Source organism: Poecilia latipinna, unplaced genomic scaffold, assembly GCF_001443285.1.
Source record: "Poecilia latipinna isolate Pla-1442-1.1 unplaced genomic scaffold, P_latipinna-1.0 Scaffold587, whole genome shotgun sequence".
Lineage (NCBI taxonomy): Eukaryota > Metazoa > Chordata > Actinopteri > Cyprinodontiformes > Poeciliidae > Poecilia > Poecilia latipinna.
The window spans coordinates 79,752-98,063 of record NW_015113203.1 but is presented as its reverse complement, the minus strand read 5'-3'; the positions used below and the strand labels follow the sequence as shown (position 1 = coordinate 98,063).

General features: G+C 40.8%; 1 protein-coding gene and 1 long non-coding RNA gene across 5 annotated transcripts in view; one reads left to right on the top strand and one right to left on the bottom strand.

The window, feature by feature from the left end:
• dtx1 (deltex 1, E3 ubiquitin ligase) overlaps positions 1-12,966 on the top strand; it is a 53,075-nt gene extending 40,109 nt beyond the window's left edge. For 2 of the 4 annotated variants that reach the window (XM_015042375.1, XM_015042373.1), the window contains exons 4-10: positions 1,617-1,678; positions 1,878-2,039; positions 6,437-6,498; positions 6,670-6,828; positions 8,423-8,584; positions 9,486-9,575; positions 9,963-12,966. In XM_015042375.1, coding sequence (XP_014897861.1) covers positions 1,617-1,678; positions 1,878-2,039; positions 6,437-6,498; positions 6,670-6,828; positions 8,423-8,584; positions 9,486-9,575; positions 9,963-10,187 — 922 coding nt within the window. In that variant the 3' untranslated portion in view covers positions 10,188-12,966. Of the gene's footprint in view, positions 1-1,616; positions 1,679-1,877; positions 2,040-6,436; positions 6,499-6,665; positions 6,829-8,422; positions 8,585-9,485; positions 9,576-9,962 lie in introns of all 4 variants that reach the window. The other 2 variants (XM_015042376.1, XM_015042374.1) reach the window with 2 other exon arrangements.
• LOC106953540 (uncharacterized) lies at positions 12,637-16,856 on the bottom strand. Its single transcript, XR_001426210.1, has 2 exons — positions 15,560-16,856; positions 12,637-15,502 (listed from the first exon to the last, which is right to left on the bottom strand). It is a non-coding gene; the product is annotated as an uncharacterized LOC106953540 (long non-coding RNA).
• Positions 16,857-18,312: the final 1,456 nt, after the last annotated feature.

Here is an 18,312-nt window from a genome sequence, read left to right as displayed (position 1 = left end):
ACCGTTGGTCAAAATTTGTCTTGACCTGTGTTGTATTTATTTATTTATTTATTTCTGTGCTGGAGCACATAGACATTAAACCCATCTATCTTTTAATCAGATCATATAAATTGACTTTTGACCACTGCGCGTGCTGCAAGTATTAATGTCAGTATGGCCACTGCAAATTTAGTTCAGCACAAAAAAAAAAATTCTGTCAAAGTATTTTAGGAGTTTTGAACGAGTTTTATTGTGCTGTGTTTTGGTGTGAACGGAGACCTTTCTGGAAGTAACTGAATATTTACCGAGAACTTTTCAGGATTTCTTAAAAAAACAAAATAAAAATAAAAATCTTCTGGTTTTCTCATCTTCTTCAATAAATTACAAACTAAGGGGGGAAAAAAGGCAAGTCACATTTCTGGCAGTGAATTTGTTTGGCGCATAAATTCATATTGAGAAAATCATATTTTTTTTGGCCCAAAGAAATGTGAGAAGGTGTTAATTGATGCCCTTTGCCAGACTGTACAGCCAGAGAAACAGTGTTTTGAGGGAAATAGCTCAGTTATGTCAATTCAAACTACCTAAGCTGACACAGTGTGTGATTAGCATGCATCCTCTATCTCAGCTATCTGAACACATTTAGGACATTGTGGTCAAATTCTCCACCACAGGTAACAACGGGGTCGATGACGACTAACTTTAGAAAATGTTTACAAAAGTAGTTGGTGAAAAGTAAGGTGCTGTCCTTCTCCTTTTATAGTCTTTTAACAACAAGAGCAGTTGCTTTGCTTGTTATTTCTTCAGTAATGACTTCGTCACTGATGAGTGTTGTTTTACATCAGAGCTTGTCAGTGTTTAGGCAGGCGTGGTGCGTTCACTGGTCATAAAAAGATTGGATTGCCTAGTTACCAACGGAACAGTCAGGGATGAAGCTAAAAATGGAAAAAATCCTCTGATTCTTGTTCGTTTATAATGGGACCTTTTTTCTTTTTTTTTAAGTGAACTTCTTGTTCTGGGTATGATTTTTTTTTGTTGTTGTTGTTCTGAAGTTTGATGTGATTTAATACAAGCCTCTCATTCTAGCCAGAGGCCCTAAAACTCGCAAGAACCAATTATTTCTTTCGAGCTTTGGCGTCTGCTGCGCAGCATCGTGTTTCGTGCTAGAAGAGGCAATTGTAGTTCCTGAGCTCTGCTCAGCGGGGCGACGCCGCTTGAATTGAGGTTTCGGCCCCTCAGAAAGAGTCGCTGGATCCTACGCTATTAATACACCGCTGGCTTTTGTCCGCTCTGCTCCGGAGAGTTTGAAATGTGGGCAAGTGAACTGTCGTCTGTGTTCGCCACAAAGTCCAAGCTCTCCAAATGTCATCCTGAATCAGGCTCCGCTGCGGTGCTTTGTGCACGAGTCAAGCCGTCTCAACCCCATTGCAGCAGTGTCTGCTGAAGTGCATGACATTTCAGCTTCAGTATTTATAGTGGGATGCAGGGAACAGTAGGCTGCTTTCTGGTTTCTTTTTTCTTTTTCTTTTTTTCTCAGATCTCAAGTAATGGTGCACTATTTGGGCCATTTACTTTCAGCAACATTACTCACTTCTGTTTTCTGCTTTTGGCTTTTTTTCTCTCTCTCTTTCTCCTTACAGCGTTCCTGCTTTACCAGTGAAAAATCTGACTGGGTCTGGACCTGTGCACCCAGCGCTAGCAGGTTAGGAATCACCACGCTTGCAGCATATTTTTCTAAAAAAGAAAAAAAAAAAACTATAAGAGGTTCTTCCGTCTGTTTTTTATCCCCACATCAAAATGTTTTAATCTATAGATTTTTATCCCAAAGGAAATGAGTGACTGTCGCTGTTCTTTTCCCACTCTTCTCTGTGTTTACGTGTGCGTGCGTACATATGTATCAGGGATGACAGGTATCCTGATGTGCGCTGCAGGTCTACCCGTTTGTCTGACTCGAGCTCCAAAGCCTATCCTGCACCCACCACCCATCAACAAGAGCGACATGAAGCCTGTGCCAGGGATCAATGGCATGCGGCGCAAAACCAAGAAGAAGCACCTGAAGAGAGGTGAGTCTGAGAAAACCGGCCTGATCAGAGCAAACGAGTCGAGGTCGAACTCTTTGCGCGGAAACCCCGCACTCTGCGGCGAAAGGAACCGCTGATCCACCGACACTCGGCTGAGTGTCCTGCCAAGTTTCGCAGTGCATCTGTATCGGCCGTCTGTTTGCTTACATTTCATCCCATCCTCCGAAATAAACTGCTGGAAGGTTTTCATGAAGGCTCTGCTTGGATTACAATACTTTACAATCGTCAGTGTTTTCTGCTGATGTTTGGCAAAACGTTTCTGGACAGCTGACGACAATAAAATGCACCCACCACCCATCAACAAGAGCAAAGAGCAGGTTCACCTTGCAGGATGTTCCACTAAGCTGTAATTGTAATTTGGTGAAACCAAGCTAAATTTACGTTTGGGTTTGAACGTGTGTTCAGTGCATGTCAACGATTTTACGAGCCACTTATCTTAAAATGGCAGGAGGTTTCCACTGAGGCAAAACAGTCGATTAGTGTTTGACGTAACCAAACGTCACCGGTAAAAGACCCACAGGGAAACATGGTGGTGGCAGCGTCATTTTCTCTCCTTGCTTTTTATTCAGATGTCACTATAGACTTCTTGTCGTGCCGTGTAAAATCCTGAAACGGTTCTAAATGCCAGACACCTCTGATCCAAAATCCAGGAGAGAAAATGTTTTCCTGAGAGTCTGAGCACAAGTCAAAATCAATACAACAATCATAAAATTTAACTAAATCAAATAATGGTCCAACAAAGTATTCGCTTTACGGTTGTGAAGCACATCTGTGCAAACAGGTTTTCGTGTATTTTTCACTTTCCAGATCCCGACCCAGGAGACTTTTTATTTTTCATACAGGATACTCAACTCAACGAAGGGAAGGAGGAATTTTATATGTTTTAACAGGTGTGTTGTATTTTGTATCCACTGTATGTTGTCTGGGTGGAGCAATCTGGCCTCCAGTGAACTGCTGGTTGATGGATGCAGGCCTCCCAGTGGAGCGGCCTGGACCACAGGGCGCATAATTGATTGGGGTGACGGTGCATTTGTCCTTTTAAGATTCCCTTTGCTATGCTCACACACTTTACTGTGTGAGTAAAGCACAGACAATAAATTAATAAATAAATGTGAATCTTGTCCAATTTACAATTCTTGTCATCAAAAGTTTAGCCATAGTTTATCTCTCTCTCTACTATATTGACAACATGACTAATCAATTTGACTGTCATATCCAAACTCCGTACTTAACACTCTGAAGCACTGTCTAGTTTATCCATACCCATATTTAATTTTGAGGAAGAAACTGGAATTTTGCTTTGCTATTTTGTACGAATCACTTTGAAAAAACGCACCTGCTGCTTTGCAAATCTCGAAAATCGATTTGGAAAAACGCACCGAAGCGACCGAGGAAAAACTGTAAATAACCAGATTCCTTCTCGGTCTGGGGATCCATTAGAAAACCTTACAAGGCGGCTGGAGTGTTGCCAGATTTGCGAGTTCACCGTAACACAAGAACGCATCGTGCCAAGTTTCAAGCTGCGTGTTTGTGGCCGAAGCGACACAAACTACATCCTGTACTGGCAGGTGCAGGCGGATTTTGGGTCAGACGAGTGTCGACGCTGGAAAAAGAAGCCATAACGGGATTTAGGTGCCAGGTTAATAATCGGATATATAGGAACTGGATGATATAGGACAATTTCACAGTCAGGAAACTTGGCATAACGTAGCAGGAAATGCTCTGATGTATTAATAAGAGCCGTCTCCCTTAAGGGAATAACCTGCTCCGGTGCATGCTGATTCATTGTGAGCGTTTCCTCAGGCTATCAGCAGAACTTAGCAATCGTTATTGGCTTTAATTACATTGGCGCCTCTGATGTTGTGAATAATTGAGTCAAAAAAATACCTGCAGTAAAGAAAATGGGCATTTCCATTTTGATTTCATCATTGAGTAAAAAAAAATAAAAATCAAAGGGTTGACAAGTTTTGTTAGCTGGAAATGTTTGTTTTTGTGCTTGTTTTTTCTTTTTTTACTTTAGCTGCGTACATTTGCTCATAACAAGCAACTCTCCTCAGTTCATGTCAAAGCTTGAAGCTACCCTATGACAGACAGAGGGTTTATTTTTTCACCCGTCAAGTCTTGGTCAGTAGGACTATTGTAATACTTTTGTAATATTTTACAAAGAAAACGTCTGGGGAAAAAAAAAAGTTTGGCGCACCAAAGTGGCTCAATGAAAAATGTAACATTGGTCTTTCCAGCCCCTAATAACTACTTTGGTATTTTTGCCTCATTTAATATAAGCTTACAATGACAATAACATTAGAAATTATAGACTTTGTGACCAATATTAGCAGGGATATTGACCCTGTCTGTAATCGTAGAATAAAAACTCACGTTAACTGGGTGGCACTGAACAGCCTGGAGATTAGCGAGGTTTTATTTTTTTTTTTATGCTCACTCTGCTTATTGCACATTAAAAAAAAATGTCTGGGAGGTTTCTGATCTGACTAATTAAGCCCTCCCAGTTGTGCAATATCCTTTTATTCATGCACCTATATCCCTCTCCTCTTTCCTGTTCTCTCTCCTCCCTCTCTGCTTGTTCTGTGCCGAAGCTTTTCTGTCTCTTTCCACCGCTGCCCCTGCTTTTGGTCGCTGGCTGTGCCTCAAATGAACAAACAAAGGCTCATGGGGGAGAGAGGTTGCCTATAAGCGTATTAGGGGTGTAAGCTGTGCATGTTTGTGCGTGTGTGTGTGTGTGTTCTCTCAGCCATGGTAGCCTGGTTGCACACAGGGATTATCAGGGAGTGTAGGGAAAGGCTGTTTGTTATGTGCCGGTTTGAAGGTGACCTCCTCTTTAACATCACACGTCTGGACCATATACGGGCAAAGCATATTTTCATATCACAAAAAACATCAGTAAAAATCCCAGTGCCACATTTGCAAACACAATTTTTTATTAAGATGCAGCAATATTTTAAAAATAAATTCATGTTCCGTCGTAGTAGGAGAATCTCAATCTGAAAAATGTAGAGAAATATCAAACCTTTAATTCATAAAGCAGAGATAAAACCCCACAATAAGAAGTAACTATTGGTATCTAGATTAAACCAGATCATTTTAAGGCTTATTTTAAGGTGATCTCAGTTTCTAGGAATGTTTAATTAATAATAAATGATGTGCCGTTTCCCTGAGGGTTTAAATATGTCATGATACAGAGGACCATTTCATTTAGCCACTGGCCTCTAGGCCAGAGGAGGACCCATATTTATTTTGTCACCATAGATTATGAGCAGGATATAGTAAGGTAAGTAAAAGATTAAAAAAAAAAAGTCAAAACTCACCGTTTTAGGACAAGTTTCCTTAACAAACATGAGACGCAGTTCACATCTCAGCCACGAACCGGGGAACCAGGAGGGTAATCATTTTCTTCATAATTTTAAAAACACAAACATGGATTTTGCTGAACTCTGTTAGCAGCTTAACTGGATCTCTGTGCTTTGATTTGTGAGAATATCAAGTTGTTGTGTTTTTTTGGCATCCAAGTGTAGGTGTGGCTTGAAACGAAGTATAAATATGTGAAAAAGCCGTCCGGTGTCGCGTACGGCGACGAACCTGAGATGGTGTGTTTCTTTTCCGAAGGCCGCGGGGAGCCTATGTAGCTGGAGTTCATGGCACAATGAATAATGAAACGATGCATAATGAAAATGGGTCGGCATCAAGTCTTTCAGCAGGATAATGATTTTTTGATGTTGCCTAATTAACAGAAATGCTTCACCTAACATAAAAATCAACCTTATCGCAATGAGAACCTGGGAGCCAAGTCATTGAAAACCTGTTTGCACCGTAGAAAAGAAAGCAGGGTCAGAGAAATTTGAGCTGCATTATCACATTTTTAAGTTGCATTATCACAATTACTTGTTTCTCTTCGTGCAGCCATAAATCTATATTGTAACACACTTATCTCGTGTTGCAAACTCATAAAACTCAAATTAGTGAAAGCATGTGTTTTACAAAAGAAACAAATGTGTTGTTGTTTTGAGGACAAAGGCAAAACCTTTTAATTAATTTTGCAGATAGAAAGTACATGTGGTAATACGTCCAATCATTTGGAACATTCAATAAAAGTATTTCTTTTAGCCAAACGGGAAAATCAGTTTCTTAGCTTAGCACTCCTGTGGCCTGTGGTACAACAGGAGTGCTAATAATTGTGCCAATGTTTTTTGGGGTTTTTTTTCCCCCTGTTGAATAAATGTTCTGACATTTTCAGGGTGAATTTGTGCTTCTGAGATAAAAGATTAATTCGTTTCAAGGCGAAAAAAAAAAAATGTTTAATCATACTTCAGGTTTTGCTACAATTTGTTGGAGGATCATTTCTTTTTGTTTGATTTCATAACCAGGTAAAAACCCGGAGGATGTGGTCCGAAGATACACAGAGAAGATTAAAGTGGTGCCAGATGAGGAAAAAAAAAAAAAAAAAAGCAGCAAAAAGTTTCCTATCTACCAACAGATGCAATCTGTCACTATTCAGCATCCTAACTGGGAGTGAAAGACTCTCACTCACACACACACACACACACACACACACACACGCAACCATGGCAGCAGAAGTATTTCTGGTTGGCTCTTCCAGGACTGCACCATCTGCATGGAGAGGCTGGCGATGTCATCGGGCTACGAAGGCATCCTGCAGCACAAAGGCATCAAGCCAGAGTTGGTGGGCAAACTTGGCAAATGTGGTCACATGTACCATCTGCTGTGCCTGGTGGCCATGTACAACAATGGCAATAAGGTGGGTAAAAGCTTGCGAGCCAGACGTTGTTATGATGTCGCTCCAGGCTCAAATAAACCTTTCGATATCTCAGAGCTCGATTGGTTCTCACAACGGCGGTAAATTATTGAGCATAGAACCTGTGTGTCAGCACGGCGTTTCATAAAATCACAGCGAATTCTGTTGATTTCATTTTGACTCCTTGAAATGCAGAAAGCGCATTTAGTCGGCCGTCATCGGTTCTTCTGATTGCACCTTAAAAATGCGCGTGGAGCTAACGAGCAGCGTGGGGGCAGTTTCATAGGTTTTGTCTTTTGCTTTTCAGCTTTTGTGCTAATCATAACATTAAATATGGCATTTACAAATTATAACAATGCCTTTCAACGAGTATGCAAAGTACTTAATCACTCAAAGCGCCAAACCCCCTCCTCTCTCCTCTCTCTCTCTCTTACCACCTACACGGGTTCACTGGTGAGTGTTCAGTTTTAAGTTTCAAAAAGAAAAACGAATGTCATACATTAAATGGGCTCCATTGTTCTGCCTTAAACAGGTTTCATTTTTTTCTGGAAAAAAAAATGAAACCTGTAAGTAAATGTCTTACTTAACCTTTTTAATAGCAAAACTTCACATTGCTTCTCACATGAGTTTAGACTTTTACTCTGAAATGCAACTGTAATTCGGTTTTTATTTACTTTCATTTGCTGGAGTTATGCAAAAAAAAAAAACATGCATCATTTCATCCAGCTCAATTTTAACGTGCTGATTTTATCACAAGATGCATACTGCAACAAAAACCCCTCAAAGTAGGTAAATGACGGGCTGTTTCTAACAACCTTCTTTGCAGCAATAAATATTATCTAGGAAATAAAAAAATCTATTTTTTCTAAATGATGAATTGATTTTCTTCTTTTTTTAGGTTAAAGCTACCCAATTTGTTTTTTTTTCTTCTTAATAATGAACTAACTAAGATTAACTCTTTTTTTTTTTACCCACAAGCAAACCTAGACTGAATAACTGGCAGACGTCTAGAATCGATAAAATCTTTAAACATGATGACTGCGTGTCTCAGTTGGTACAAGTTTGGTATTCTGAAAACTTGAAGTGAGATAAAAAGCCACAAACGGATGAAATCTGTAAAGAGGTGAATTACTTTTTAGCACAGGGAGTTTAATCACCAGATATAAACTGGATAATTAGCCCAGCTATCTGCTCTGGTAGCTTACAAACTACATCTTCATAGATCCAGTCACATATTTTTGTTTTTGCGATTGTAAATGATTTGAATCAGTTCAATCTTTCTCTGTTTTAAGTCAAGTAGTTTTCTGTCGCCCCATGTTCTGCAACAGGTGGGGGAGGGGACGTAAAGGAGAAAACTGACCCAACCCAGACGTATATTTACCACGTCTGCGGACGTCGATTCACTTTAAGCACGAAGTTGCTGTTTTTCTCCTGCATTTTTAACTTCAGGACTTTAAAGTTTTGATCACAAATTGCCTTCAGTTCGTCTCAGACAGAGTATTGTATTTCTCTCGCTGAAGTCTTTAACTCACGCGCCAGCAGCAGCAGTCGTTATCGCGTGATTGACTCTAACTAAGCTCGCTTTCTTTGCAACCAGGACGGCAGCCTGCAGTGCCCAACGTGTAAGACAATCTACGGGGAGAAAACAGGCACCCAACCCCCTGGGAAGATGGAGTACCACGTCATCCCCCACTCTCTGCCCGGCTACTCGGAATGCAAAACCATCCGCATCGTGTACGACATCCCCGCCGGGATCCAGGTGAGGCCCGTCTCATTCACTGGATCCAATGCAGCCGCCTCCTCGCGTCGATCCGCTGTCTCTCCCCGCGTCTGAACCTCTTCAGCCGATTTATCTGCTTCGTTTCGTCAGAAGGACGCTTGTGCAGAAAGGTGAAGCGCTTGCTTGGGACTTGGAGGAAACTGCAGTCTCAGTGCTGTGGGTGTGGTTTATCTTTTGGCGCGTGCAGTCCCAGTCTGAAAACCAGAGCGCTGCGTATTTTATCCTGACCGCTGAGATTAGCATTAACAGAGACAATAAACTGACCTTTTCCCTCCTCCGGCAGAGAAGCCTCCGCGTCCCCAGGGTCAGAATACTCGAGGTCACGACCACTCCGGTCAGCGCCGCAGCACGATCCATCATTAGCAGGGACATTACTGGAAGTCTGCTGAGTCTCTCTGTGCCCTCTTCCCTCCACTCTCCGCGTTGCACCCTGACGGCTTTCAGTAGATTCCGGAGCTCGAGTAAAACGTCACAGTGGTATTATTCGTAAGGCGATCTGTTATTGCGACATTTGAGGGAAATGTCTGACATAACAGCGGGACCTTCTTCGAAACAAACAAGGACGACAAAACGATTCATCCCAAAAAGTTAATATCAGATTTTGGGAAACACGTTTCCCACGCTATAGCGATTGCATGTTTCTCTTCTTATCAATATGATGTGATTTCATTTCCACATGGAGGAGGCGGGGCTTCAAACAGCCTTTCTGAAACATGATCAAGTACTGTACGCGCCACATCCTCACTATCCCCAAGGGCTGTTTAAGTAACGCTGACGATGAAGCTTGTCGTGTGGGCGCCGTGGAGATTTCCAGCACTTGTTGAGCTGTACTTGGTCTAAGAAAAGAGTCTAAAAATGTGTTTTCTGTTCTTCACGTCAGACCAATGAGCACCCCAACCCCGGCAAGAAGTTCAGTGCGAGAGGCTTCCCTCGACACTGCTACCTCCCCGACAATGAGAAAGGCAGGAGGGTGAGCGCCGACTTCCGTCCCAGGAAGTAAACGTGCTGCGCAAAGGCAGCAGATGATCTGCAGCCGATCAGCGGTTTCGTAGATGTGCAAGCACTGATTTTTAGGATATTCTTTTTTATTATTATTATTTAACTGGAAATTATGTTTTTTTTTTTACTTTCTTCATATAAATGACGTGTCTCTCTCTGCATCTGCATGTATATTTAAATTCAGTAAAATCCTGCAGGTTATGGGACAGAGGTATCTAATTACTCTACGAGGAATAAGCCTTTTATTTATATATATATATATATATATATATATATTTTACCTTTTGTCCAAAGTTGGATTTATATTTTTGTTGTTTTTTTTTTTTTTGTTTTGTTTTTGTTTTTTCTGAATCTCCAGGTCCTAAAACTCCTCATCATGGCGTGGGACCGCCGCCTTATCTTCACCATCGGCACATCCAGCACCACGGGGGAGTCGGACACGGTCGTGTGGAACGAGATTCACCACAAGACGGAGTTTGGCTCCAACCTGACCGGCCACGGCTACCCCGACCCCAACTACTTGGACAATGTCTTGACGGAGCTGTCGGCTCAGGGCGTCGGCGAGGACAATCTGAAGGACTGACGTGCCGGCCACAGCGGCGACCAGCAACACGGCGTACTTCAGAGAACAAAGGGACGATGCATGATGTGCCAGTCTCTACGTCTGGCGACTCCTTAACAGCTTACAGCCTGAGACGTTCCTTCAGAAGTGGCTGACTAAGAGCAATAGAAGCAGAAACCAATGGTTCAGATTTTATGTTTGATCTCCACCCAGCTGTCTCCCGATCCATGCCTTGAGGATGTCGAGTCCCACCGCGAGGAGCTCCCTCCCTCCAAGAGGAGGATGCGAGGTTGGCTTTATACTCGCGTCGGAAGCTGCAGGCCACACTTTGCACGTGAAACCCCTTTTAGACTTAAACCCCTGAAACGCTCTACGCTTACGAGTTGGAAGGTCAGGGTCCAAATCAGACGTGTTTTAAAGGCTAAGCTTTTGAATGCATGACCCCGACTATTGCTGCATAATGAATGTCGAGCAAATACGGCAGGATCGGTTGTTGCCTGTCATAACAAAGATACGCAGGAGAGAATTTTTAACCGTAATTTGTTTTTGCTTTGCTGTTTTTGATTCTACAATTGATAATTGCAGTAACCGTGTTTTGCAAAAGTATTCACACCCCTTGTCACATCATCACCATAAACTTCAATTGGGATTTTGTGCAGCAATCTCACGCAAAACAGCGCGTAGTTAAGTGAAACGGAAAACGATGGTTTTCAAAATCTTTTACAAATAACCTTTTACTACAACTGCAGCAATTCTTTTGGGACAGATGTCGAGGTCTGGGCTTTGACTGAGCCGTCTAACTCACTACCATGTTTGCTTAGGGTTGTTGTCCCGATGAGCCTGCGCTCGTCTTCAGATTCTTCTGTTTTCTTCCATTACTGCCGTTTAATTAACTCCATTCATCTGCCCATTAACGCCAACCAGCTCCTCCGCCCCAGCTGAGGAAAATGATGCTGCCGCCATCCTGTTTCGCCTTGGGGATGGCGTGTTCAAGGTGATGTGTGGTGATCTCCACAAAGAAAAATACAAATGAAAATGCTTAAAAGTTTGCGGCTGGGGGTGTGAATACGAAGCAAACCGCCTGGGCAACTCTTAAGGTGAAAATCCCTGATATGGTGAAAGCTATCTAAGGTCATCTTCAACTTTTATTTATATTTGTTTACCAATCGGTATTCTGCAAAGTGTTTAGACGTCTGAGAGGTGCAGACCCAAACGTATATTTTGGATTTGCTTGGCGGAGAGAGCAAATCTCACACGGGCCGAAACAAAGCCCTGCAACTAACAGGATGTCGAGGTTGCGCAGCAGGATTTCGCTGAAGGTCAAACTCATCCGTTTCGTTGGCGATGCTGATGAGGCCGACCTCTGCGCGGACAGAAAGCTCCGCTTTATTATTATTCTCCGCTGTCGAAAGTTTCCCCGGCCGTCGGCTCGATCCATCACGCCCGACCATACGGGAGGAGCGAGAGCGCGATCGCCCTGCTGCGAGGCGTCGCAGTGCCGGTTTTAAGTCCTTGAGTGGAACAGCTGAGCTCCCAGATGGACGTCCCCCTCTCAGACACCAACGATTTTTCCTCTTCCGAGCTCGCCTGCGACACACAAGCCTCCCGTGACGGGCAGCACACCGAGCTCCGCAGCCCATACGGCGAGCAGTGAAACATTTCATTTCCCCGACCGAGCTCACGCAGAGTCGTTTTAAGCTGATCCTGACGCACGGCTTCGACCTCGCTTCTTCTCAGCCGTAGAGTTGAAGAGGGGTGCAAAATTTCATCTTGCGTTTTGGCAGAGAAGGGTTTTTTTTGTTTGCTTGTTTTTCCTGCATCCTCCTCATTTGTAACATCTGAGAGCTTTGAGCTTCTCAAGGCCCTCATAATGTTTCTTTGCAACCTGTCGGTGGATAATCCTCCTGAGTGTATGTGATCAATTCGACGAGTTGGTTCGGGGGCTGAATCATAGTCTTCCATAGCACCTTGAGGCAACTTTTCTGTTTAATCAGTCTTTTTATTTTACTTTATTTTTTTTAGAAGATGTCTAAAATTGCTATTTTCTGTCTTTTTTTTAAAGTTGATGTTTATAAACTGACTTGCGATGCTTTAAAGAAAAACAATATATATATATATAGTATATGTATGATATATAATTGCAGATGTGATATACCTTTAATTTCGAGCTCAGTTTGAGTCGGTGGCGTAAGTTTAGTTTATTTTTATACTCTTATATATACGGAAAAAAAAAAGATTGTCCCACATATTTATACGCAAACACATGTCAAAAATGGATTCTGGCAAAGTTTGTCAGTTCGTCAGGGACTGAAACACGTCATGAACGTTGTATATTACAAGTAGTGTTAGAAAGCGGCTGTCCTTACCTTAACGTAGAATCTGCATTGCTGATTTCCTGTCGGACGCCAGTAAATCCAGTAAATCGACTTTTATTATTGGCGAGGGAAGGTTAGCATGAAGATATGTTGTTTTTTTTTTCCCCAACGAGTTAGGCCACTTTTCCTCTTCTTCTTCTTACCTGCCCAGAACTTGAAATCCTTTCTGTGCAGTCTGAAGGTGAAATTGCAGATATAAATGTAAGATGTGGTTTTAGCAAAAATGAAACATTAGACCAGCACGTAAACCAAATCAAAGACCATAAAAACAATCATCTTTACCATCAGTCGTCATTGGTCGTTTGCAATAATGTCAGTAGGAAAGGAATTCCCAGTCTGATAATTTAACACTCAATCCAACATGATACCCCAAACCCCCAAAAAATGCTTGACATATTTCTTACAAGTTAAAGATCTGGTCATATTGGACAAACACACAAAAACAAAAAACATTTGCGTGGAAGTAGGAATATTTCAATTGGTGTCAAATAATGGTAAAATAAACCAACACATGCTGATAGTGTTCGGAAGTGTATCTCCTCCCTCTTTCTTTGGTTCCCTGGGTAAAGATGTGGTATGGAAAATAAAAATAAAAACAAAAGTATAGTTTTTTTTTAGTCGAGATAAAATTACACTTTAAGAGAAATTTGCTTTATTTTTTTTTATGTATTTATTTTTTCCTCAAAATTACAGGTACCACAATTATTGGAACTCCTTACAATTCGTTATGATGAATTAACACAATCGTTTTTATTTCTTTAACACATCTTACTCCGATCTGCTCAGGTAAATTATAGTTAGCCAATATGATGCAGAGGCCAATATGCTCTTAGCCACACCTTAAATGGGAAAGACAAGAGAACATACCTTTCCAGTTGGGCTGCAGCATATTAATCATAAGTAGCTGAAAGAAAAAAAAATACTGGAACTGCAACAAGTGATCTCAGTGTGAGTTTTGTCAGTAAGAATCTACAGGTTTATCTTTTGCCCTTGACACTTGGTTGATAAGGGGCAGGGTGTCCCAATGAAAGATGAATTCAAGAGTTTTAACACATATTTACCAGGGCTACCAATAAGTGTGCAGGGTACAAAGTTGTGCACATTTGCAATTCCACAAAAACAGGATATCTGAGGATAGTTTTGGATTGCATGACACAAAAGAATGTGTTAAATTTCGTCACTTGATGAGTGGAACCTAAACCAGGTTAAAATATATGTATAATGATAAGTTGGTAACCTACCAAGACAAGCTGTTCTAAACTTCCACATTAAATGTAAATTAAACGGAGGACAAAAGCACAGAAAAGCTCCGTTCCTCTGTAAATGTCTGCAGCACCGTCAGTCACCAGCGGCTGGGTAACGCACCCTTACTGTAGGCAACAAGCTGAAATAAAAGGCTTGTGTCTGTGGAGTTATCCTTAACTGTGTGTGTGTGTGCAACATGAGTGCAGTGGAACCCATTGCCAAGTTATTAACTGGAAAACAAGCATGTTGGCTCATAGCAAGAACAAAAGCTGTAACCACGGTCCCCAGAACCAAAGACATCAGCTGTTTGAAAAGGTATTTATCATCTAAATTGTCCTGTAATTTTTTTTGTATGTTATCTGTTTTAAACAACAACAACAAAAAAAACTTCTGAAGAATTACAGTACAATGTTTGACCCAGATGTTAAAAACGGTTCCTTTTCCAGGGGTTTCCTCCTTCGCACCTTCCTGACACTCTTAAAAAAAAAAAAAAAAAAAAAAAAAAAAAAAAGATAAATAAATAAACGGGACAGCAGGAGAGAAAGCTGTGAATCAGGGATTTTATTTTTTATTTTTTTCCTTCGTTCTTTCGATGTCGGATGAAGTTTCGGTAACGGAGAGAAAATGATCTGCCTGAATATAAAGAGAGAGAAGGCTTTTATGCAATTTCCTATTTTTAAGCTCTAGTGCACAGCTTGTCTGTAGCAGGACTGGTTTATATGGCAGCGGATATTTCCTCTATAGTTTGCCTACCTCCTGGTTTGTGAGCAAAAGGGGGGAGGTTTCAGTCTGAGGACGATAATATGCGATGTATTTGAAAACATATATTTTTATGTATTTTTTAATGATCGTCTCCAAAAGGAATCTTATGTAACATTACTGCTTCGTTCTGTTTATTCACTTCATACTTTTGCATTTGATTAGAGGCGGAATAAGTGGTCAGAGCTATTATTACATAATATATTTACAGCTGTACTCTCTTGTAGTGTCTGCTGAAAACTGTGGAAATGTTTTGGGTTTTTGTTCCCATGTGTGTGTGCGTGTGTCTGTGTGTGTGTGTGTCTCCAGTAAACAAAGCTTACGTTCATGTCCTTTCAAGATGCAGTAATGTTCTCCTAGAGGTGCATGTCAGCCAAACTGTAAGTGTATTGACAATGCATAGTTCTGTCTATGAAAACATCATAGTGTCTTCTGGGGAAAAAAAAAAAAAAAGAGATTGATTTATTGAATTCTTTAGTAGGTTAGAAAGATCTTATCGCCTTTATTGGTTTTGATTTACAGGCACATCTGTATAAATAAAAAAATATAATCAAAAGTACTTTTATTTCAATTATTTAATTCGCCAAGTGAGACTTTTGTCTCTATAGGTTCATTCTGACGTATTTTAATCGTTACGTACTTCTGTTTGTTTTCTTTGTTGTAGCTCACAACTTATGAAAGACTAAAATTCAGTTTGTCAGAAAATAAATGTGAACATTGCAAAAGGCAAAAAAAAAATAAATAAATCTATAACATAAAGATTTTGTCGCTTACGCAGCAAGCAGACGGCTTATTCCACAGTTGACCAGCAGGTCAGTCTTTGACACAAAAGTCGCTGCTAAAGAAGCTGGTTTTTCCTCCACTACATTTTTCATTAACACACTTTTATACAGCGTTTTGTATAGAGGCAGTTACATACTGTTGCTTATTCACTTTTACGTTTTTCCTTCCCCTTAACTTTCCATTAGCATGCTTGCATGCAGCACTCTAACAGGTAGCATGTCCCCGCTTCACCTTTCCAGGAACACACTTGTGTATAAGAACCAACTACCTTCTACACTTTTTCCTTCTACTGAACCTTCCATTAACATGCGGCGTTATGTGAAAAGCCAGTTTTCTTTAGCAGTGATCCCTGTTGCTTATCCGCCCCTTTCTGCACCACACTTTTTCCCTTACACTTAACTCTCTGTCAGTGTGCTTGGACTCAAACTGTAAACTTTTGTGGTTTCCCTTCCTTTGGAAACATATCAGCGATTGACTGCTGGACAACCGTCAGCAGTTTTCCCACGATCGCTTTGGCCATTACACAACATTTTCCACACAACACAATCTATACAATGTTTTTTTTTTATTTACTTTTTCAATAGATCTATGGAAATAACATTTTGATGATATTCTGGTTTATTGAGATGAACCTGTTGGAGGCAGCAACAGGCGTCTACAGACTCAATATGGTATTTAAAGTTTTTCTGTTTGTTTGTTTTTTAATGCATTTAGGTGGTCATTTCATTAAATATTTTAAACGGTCACTTATTGTTAATCGATTTAACCTCCAGCAGTGTGACATTAACAAAAATGCAAGCTATTGGGAGACACTGATTAAACTATAAAGGGCTTCTTAATCAATCAGTCTTTATTGAATTGTGATGACCTTGTTGCATGTTTGTGTGTTCCTTGTGGAAAAAATAAAATATATGTGCCACTGGAGGCTCTGAGGGATTTTCTCACCTTGACTCTTATTCCACCCATTCCCCCCACCCCCCTTTTATTTTTATTTTTTTCTGAACGACCTCAGAGATGTGATGTGCTCTTACTTGGGCTGCTGCAGACAGCTCTCTGCTCCCCTCCTCGCTCCGTGGATCGAAATGAGCTTCGAGGGAGCTGCAGAGACGCTTCTCGCCGGCAGTAAATCTGCTTTACGGTCATTTTTTGTTACTCTGACTGTTGGAGCTGTGGTTGGTGGAAATAAAAGTGAGCTCTGGGATCTGTCAGTGTCTGGATTCATTCAGTCCCCCCATTCAACACCGGCAGCTCCTGGATCGGCTAATTTCCGGTTCGTGGGTTTTGATTGAACGATTCGTTCGACCGATGGAGCTTTATGGGATCAGCTGCTGCAGCGTCACATTATTCGCTAAGTCATGAATGAGTAGATGTGGCTGTATTTAATTAGGACAGCAGCCAGCCTGCAGACAAGTTAACACTGCCACTTTATTTCTTTCTGCAGCACAAGGGGTGAAGTCATTAAATACAGGCATTCCCACGATTACAAATACACCTGAAACAAATCGTTATTTTGTGTTTCCCCCTCCTGCTAACATGTTTGTTTTGTCCTTTCGACAACGCTTTCTCTGGTTCTGAGAGGATTCGTATCACTTGGCAGGTTAACACATGGGATTCATTCAAAGCAGAATAAAATAAAAACCACAGGTAAAAGATCCTGGTACTTGCATTTTCTTTTCTTTTTTTCTTAGAAAAGCTACGATCAATTGATTAAACAAAATCACATCATTATCATTTTACTTTTGACTTCTACACTTTGATCATGGGAATAAAACTAAGAAGCACCAAGGTTTGGGCACTCAGACACTTAAATAAGTCGGATATGTTTAAAAGTTTTTGAAGTTATGGCTTGTTTAGTGTCTTCATAAAATATCTTAATATGCAAACTGCAAAGACTTGATTTTTTTTTCCCAGCTGTCACACGACATCCCTCCAAAGCAGCAGCCCTAAATTCTTAAATAATTACAGCACAGAAAATGAATAACATCTAATTCCAAAATCAAAAATATGATGAATAGCTTCCACTTTTCTGGTTCTTTTGAGGTCCCCCATTTATAACGTTGTTCAATATGACTTTCTTTTTCTACATCTGGAAAAGGATGGACTTAACAGCGTCTTGGGAAACTATTCATACCCTTTAACTTTCCCACATTTTGTCAAACTTTACTGTCAGCTGTAACCTGACAACCACAAAGTAGCTTAAAATTGAGTATTGAAAGAAAAATACTTTCTTTCTGAAAAGCCTCTTTTACTTTGATGGCCTTAAATAAAATGAAGTGCAGCCAGCTGTTTCGTGACAAAGGAAAGAGTATAGCACACATGTGGAGACATGGCCACCAGAACCGACAGGCCAAGCGAGGAGAACATTAATCAGACAAGAGCATCCCTTCACTGAAACATGGCGGTGGCAGCATTTTACTGTGGGGATGCTCTTTCTTTTATCAGTGACAAAAAGACTTCTCAGAATTTAGAAGAATCCCAGACAATTGTGGAAGAAAATCTGTGAAAGCTGGCAAAAGGATTTTTATTTATTTATGTTTTTCAAAACTTTGTAGTTTTCAAAAACGTTACATGTATAAAAGTTTGAAAACCGAATCTCATTTCCTGGTTGACGTCACTTTGTATGACTCAACCCAATAAAATCCTAATGAAACGCATTAGGGCTTGTGGTTGTAATGAGGGTAAATATTCTTTCTTGAGGATATGAATACTTGGACAAGACGCTGCCTGCATGGCAGGGAGAACGTTCCCCCAAAATAAAACAACATAAAAGCAACCAGCCGAGGTTCTCCTCAATAACATCTGATCTCAGTTGTTTCCCCCTGCTCTGCACTTCAAACACCCAACCTGCTTCATTTTCAGAAAATAAATTTACCAATTTCTGTATTGGCTTGTTGAGGTTTGTTAAAAAACAAAACAAAAAAAACTATTTGGCATCTCAAACACAGCCTGACACTTTTGAGTCAGGTAAATATTGCCCATACAAA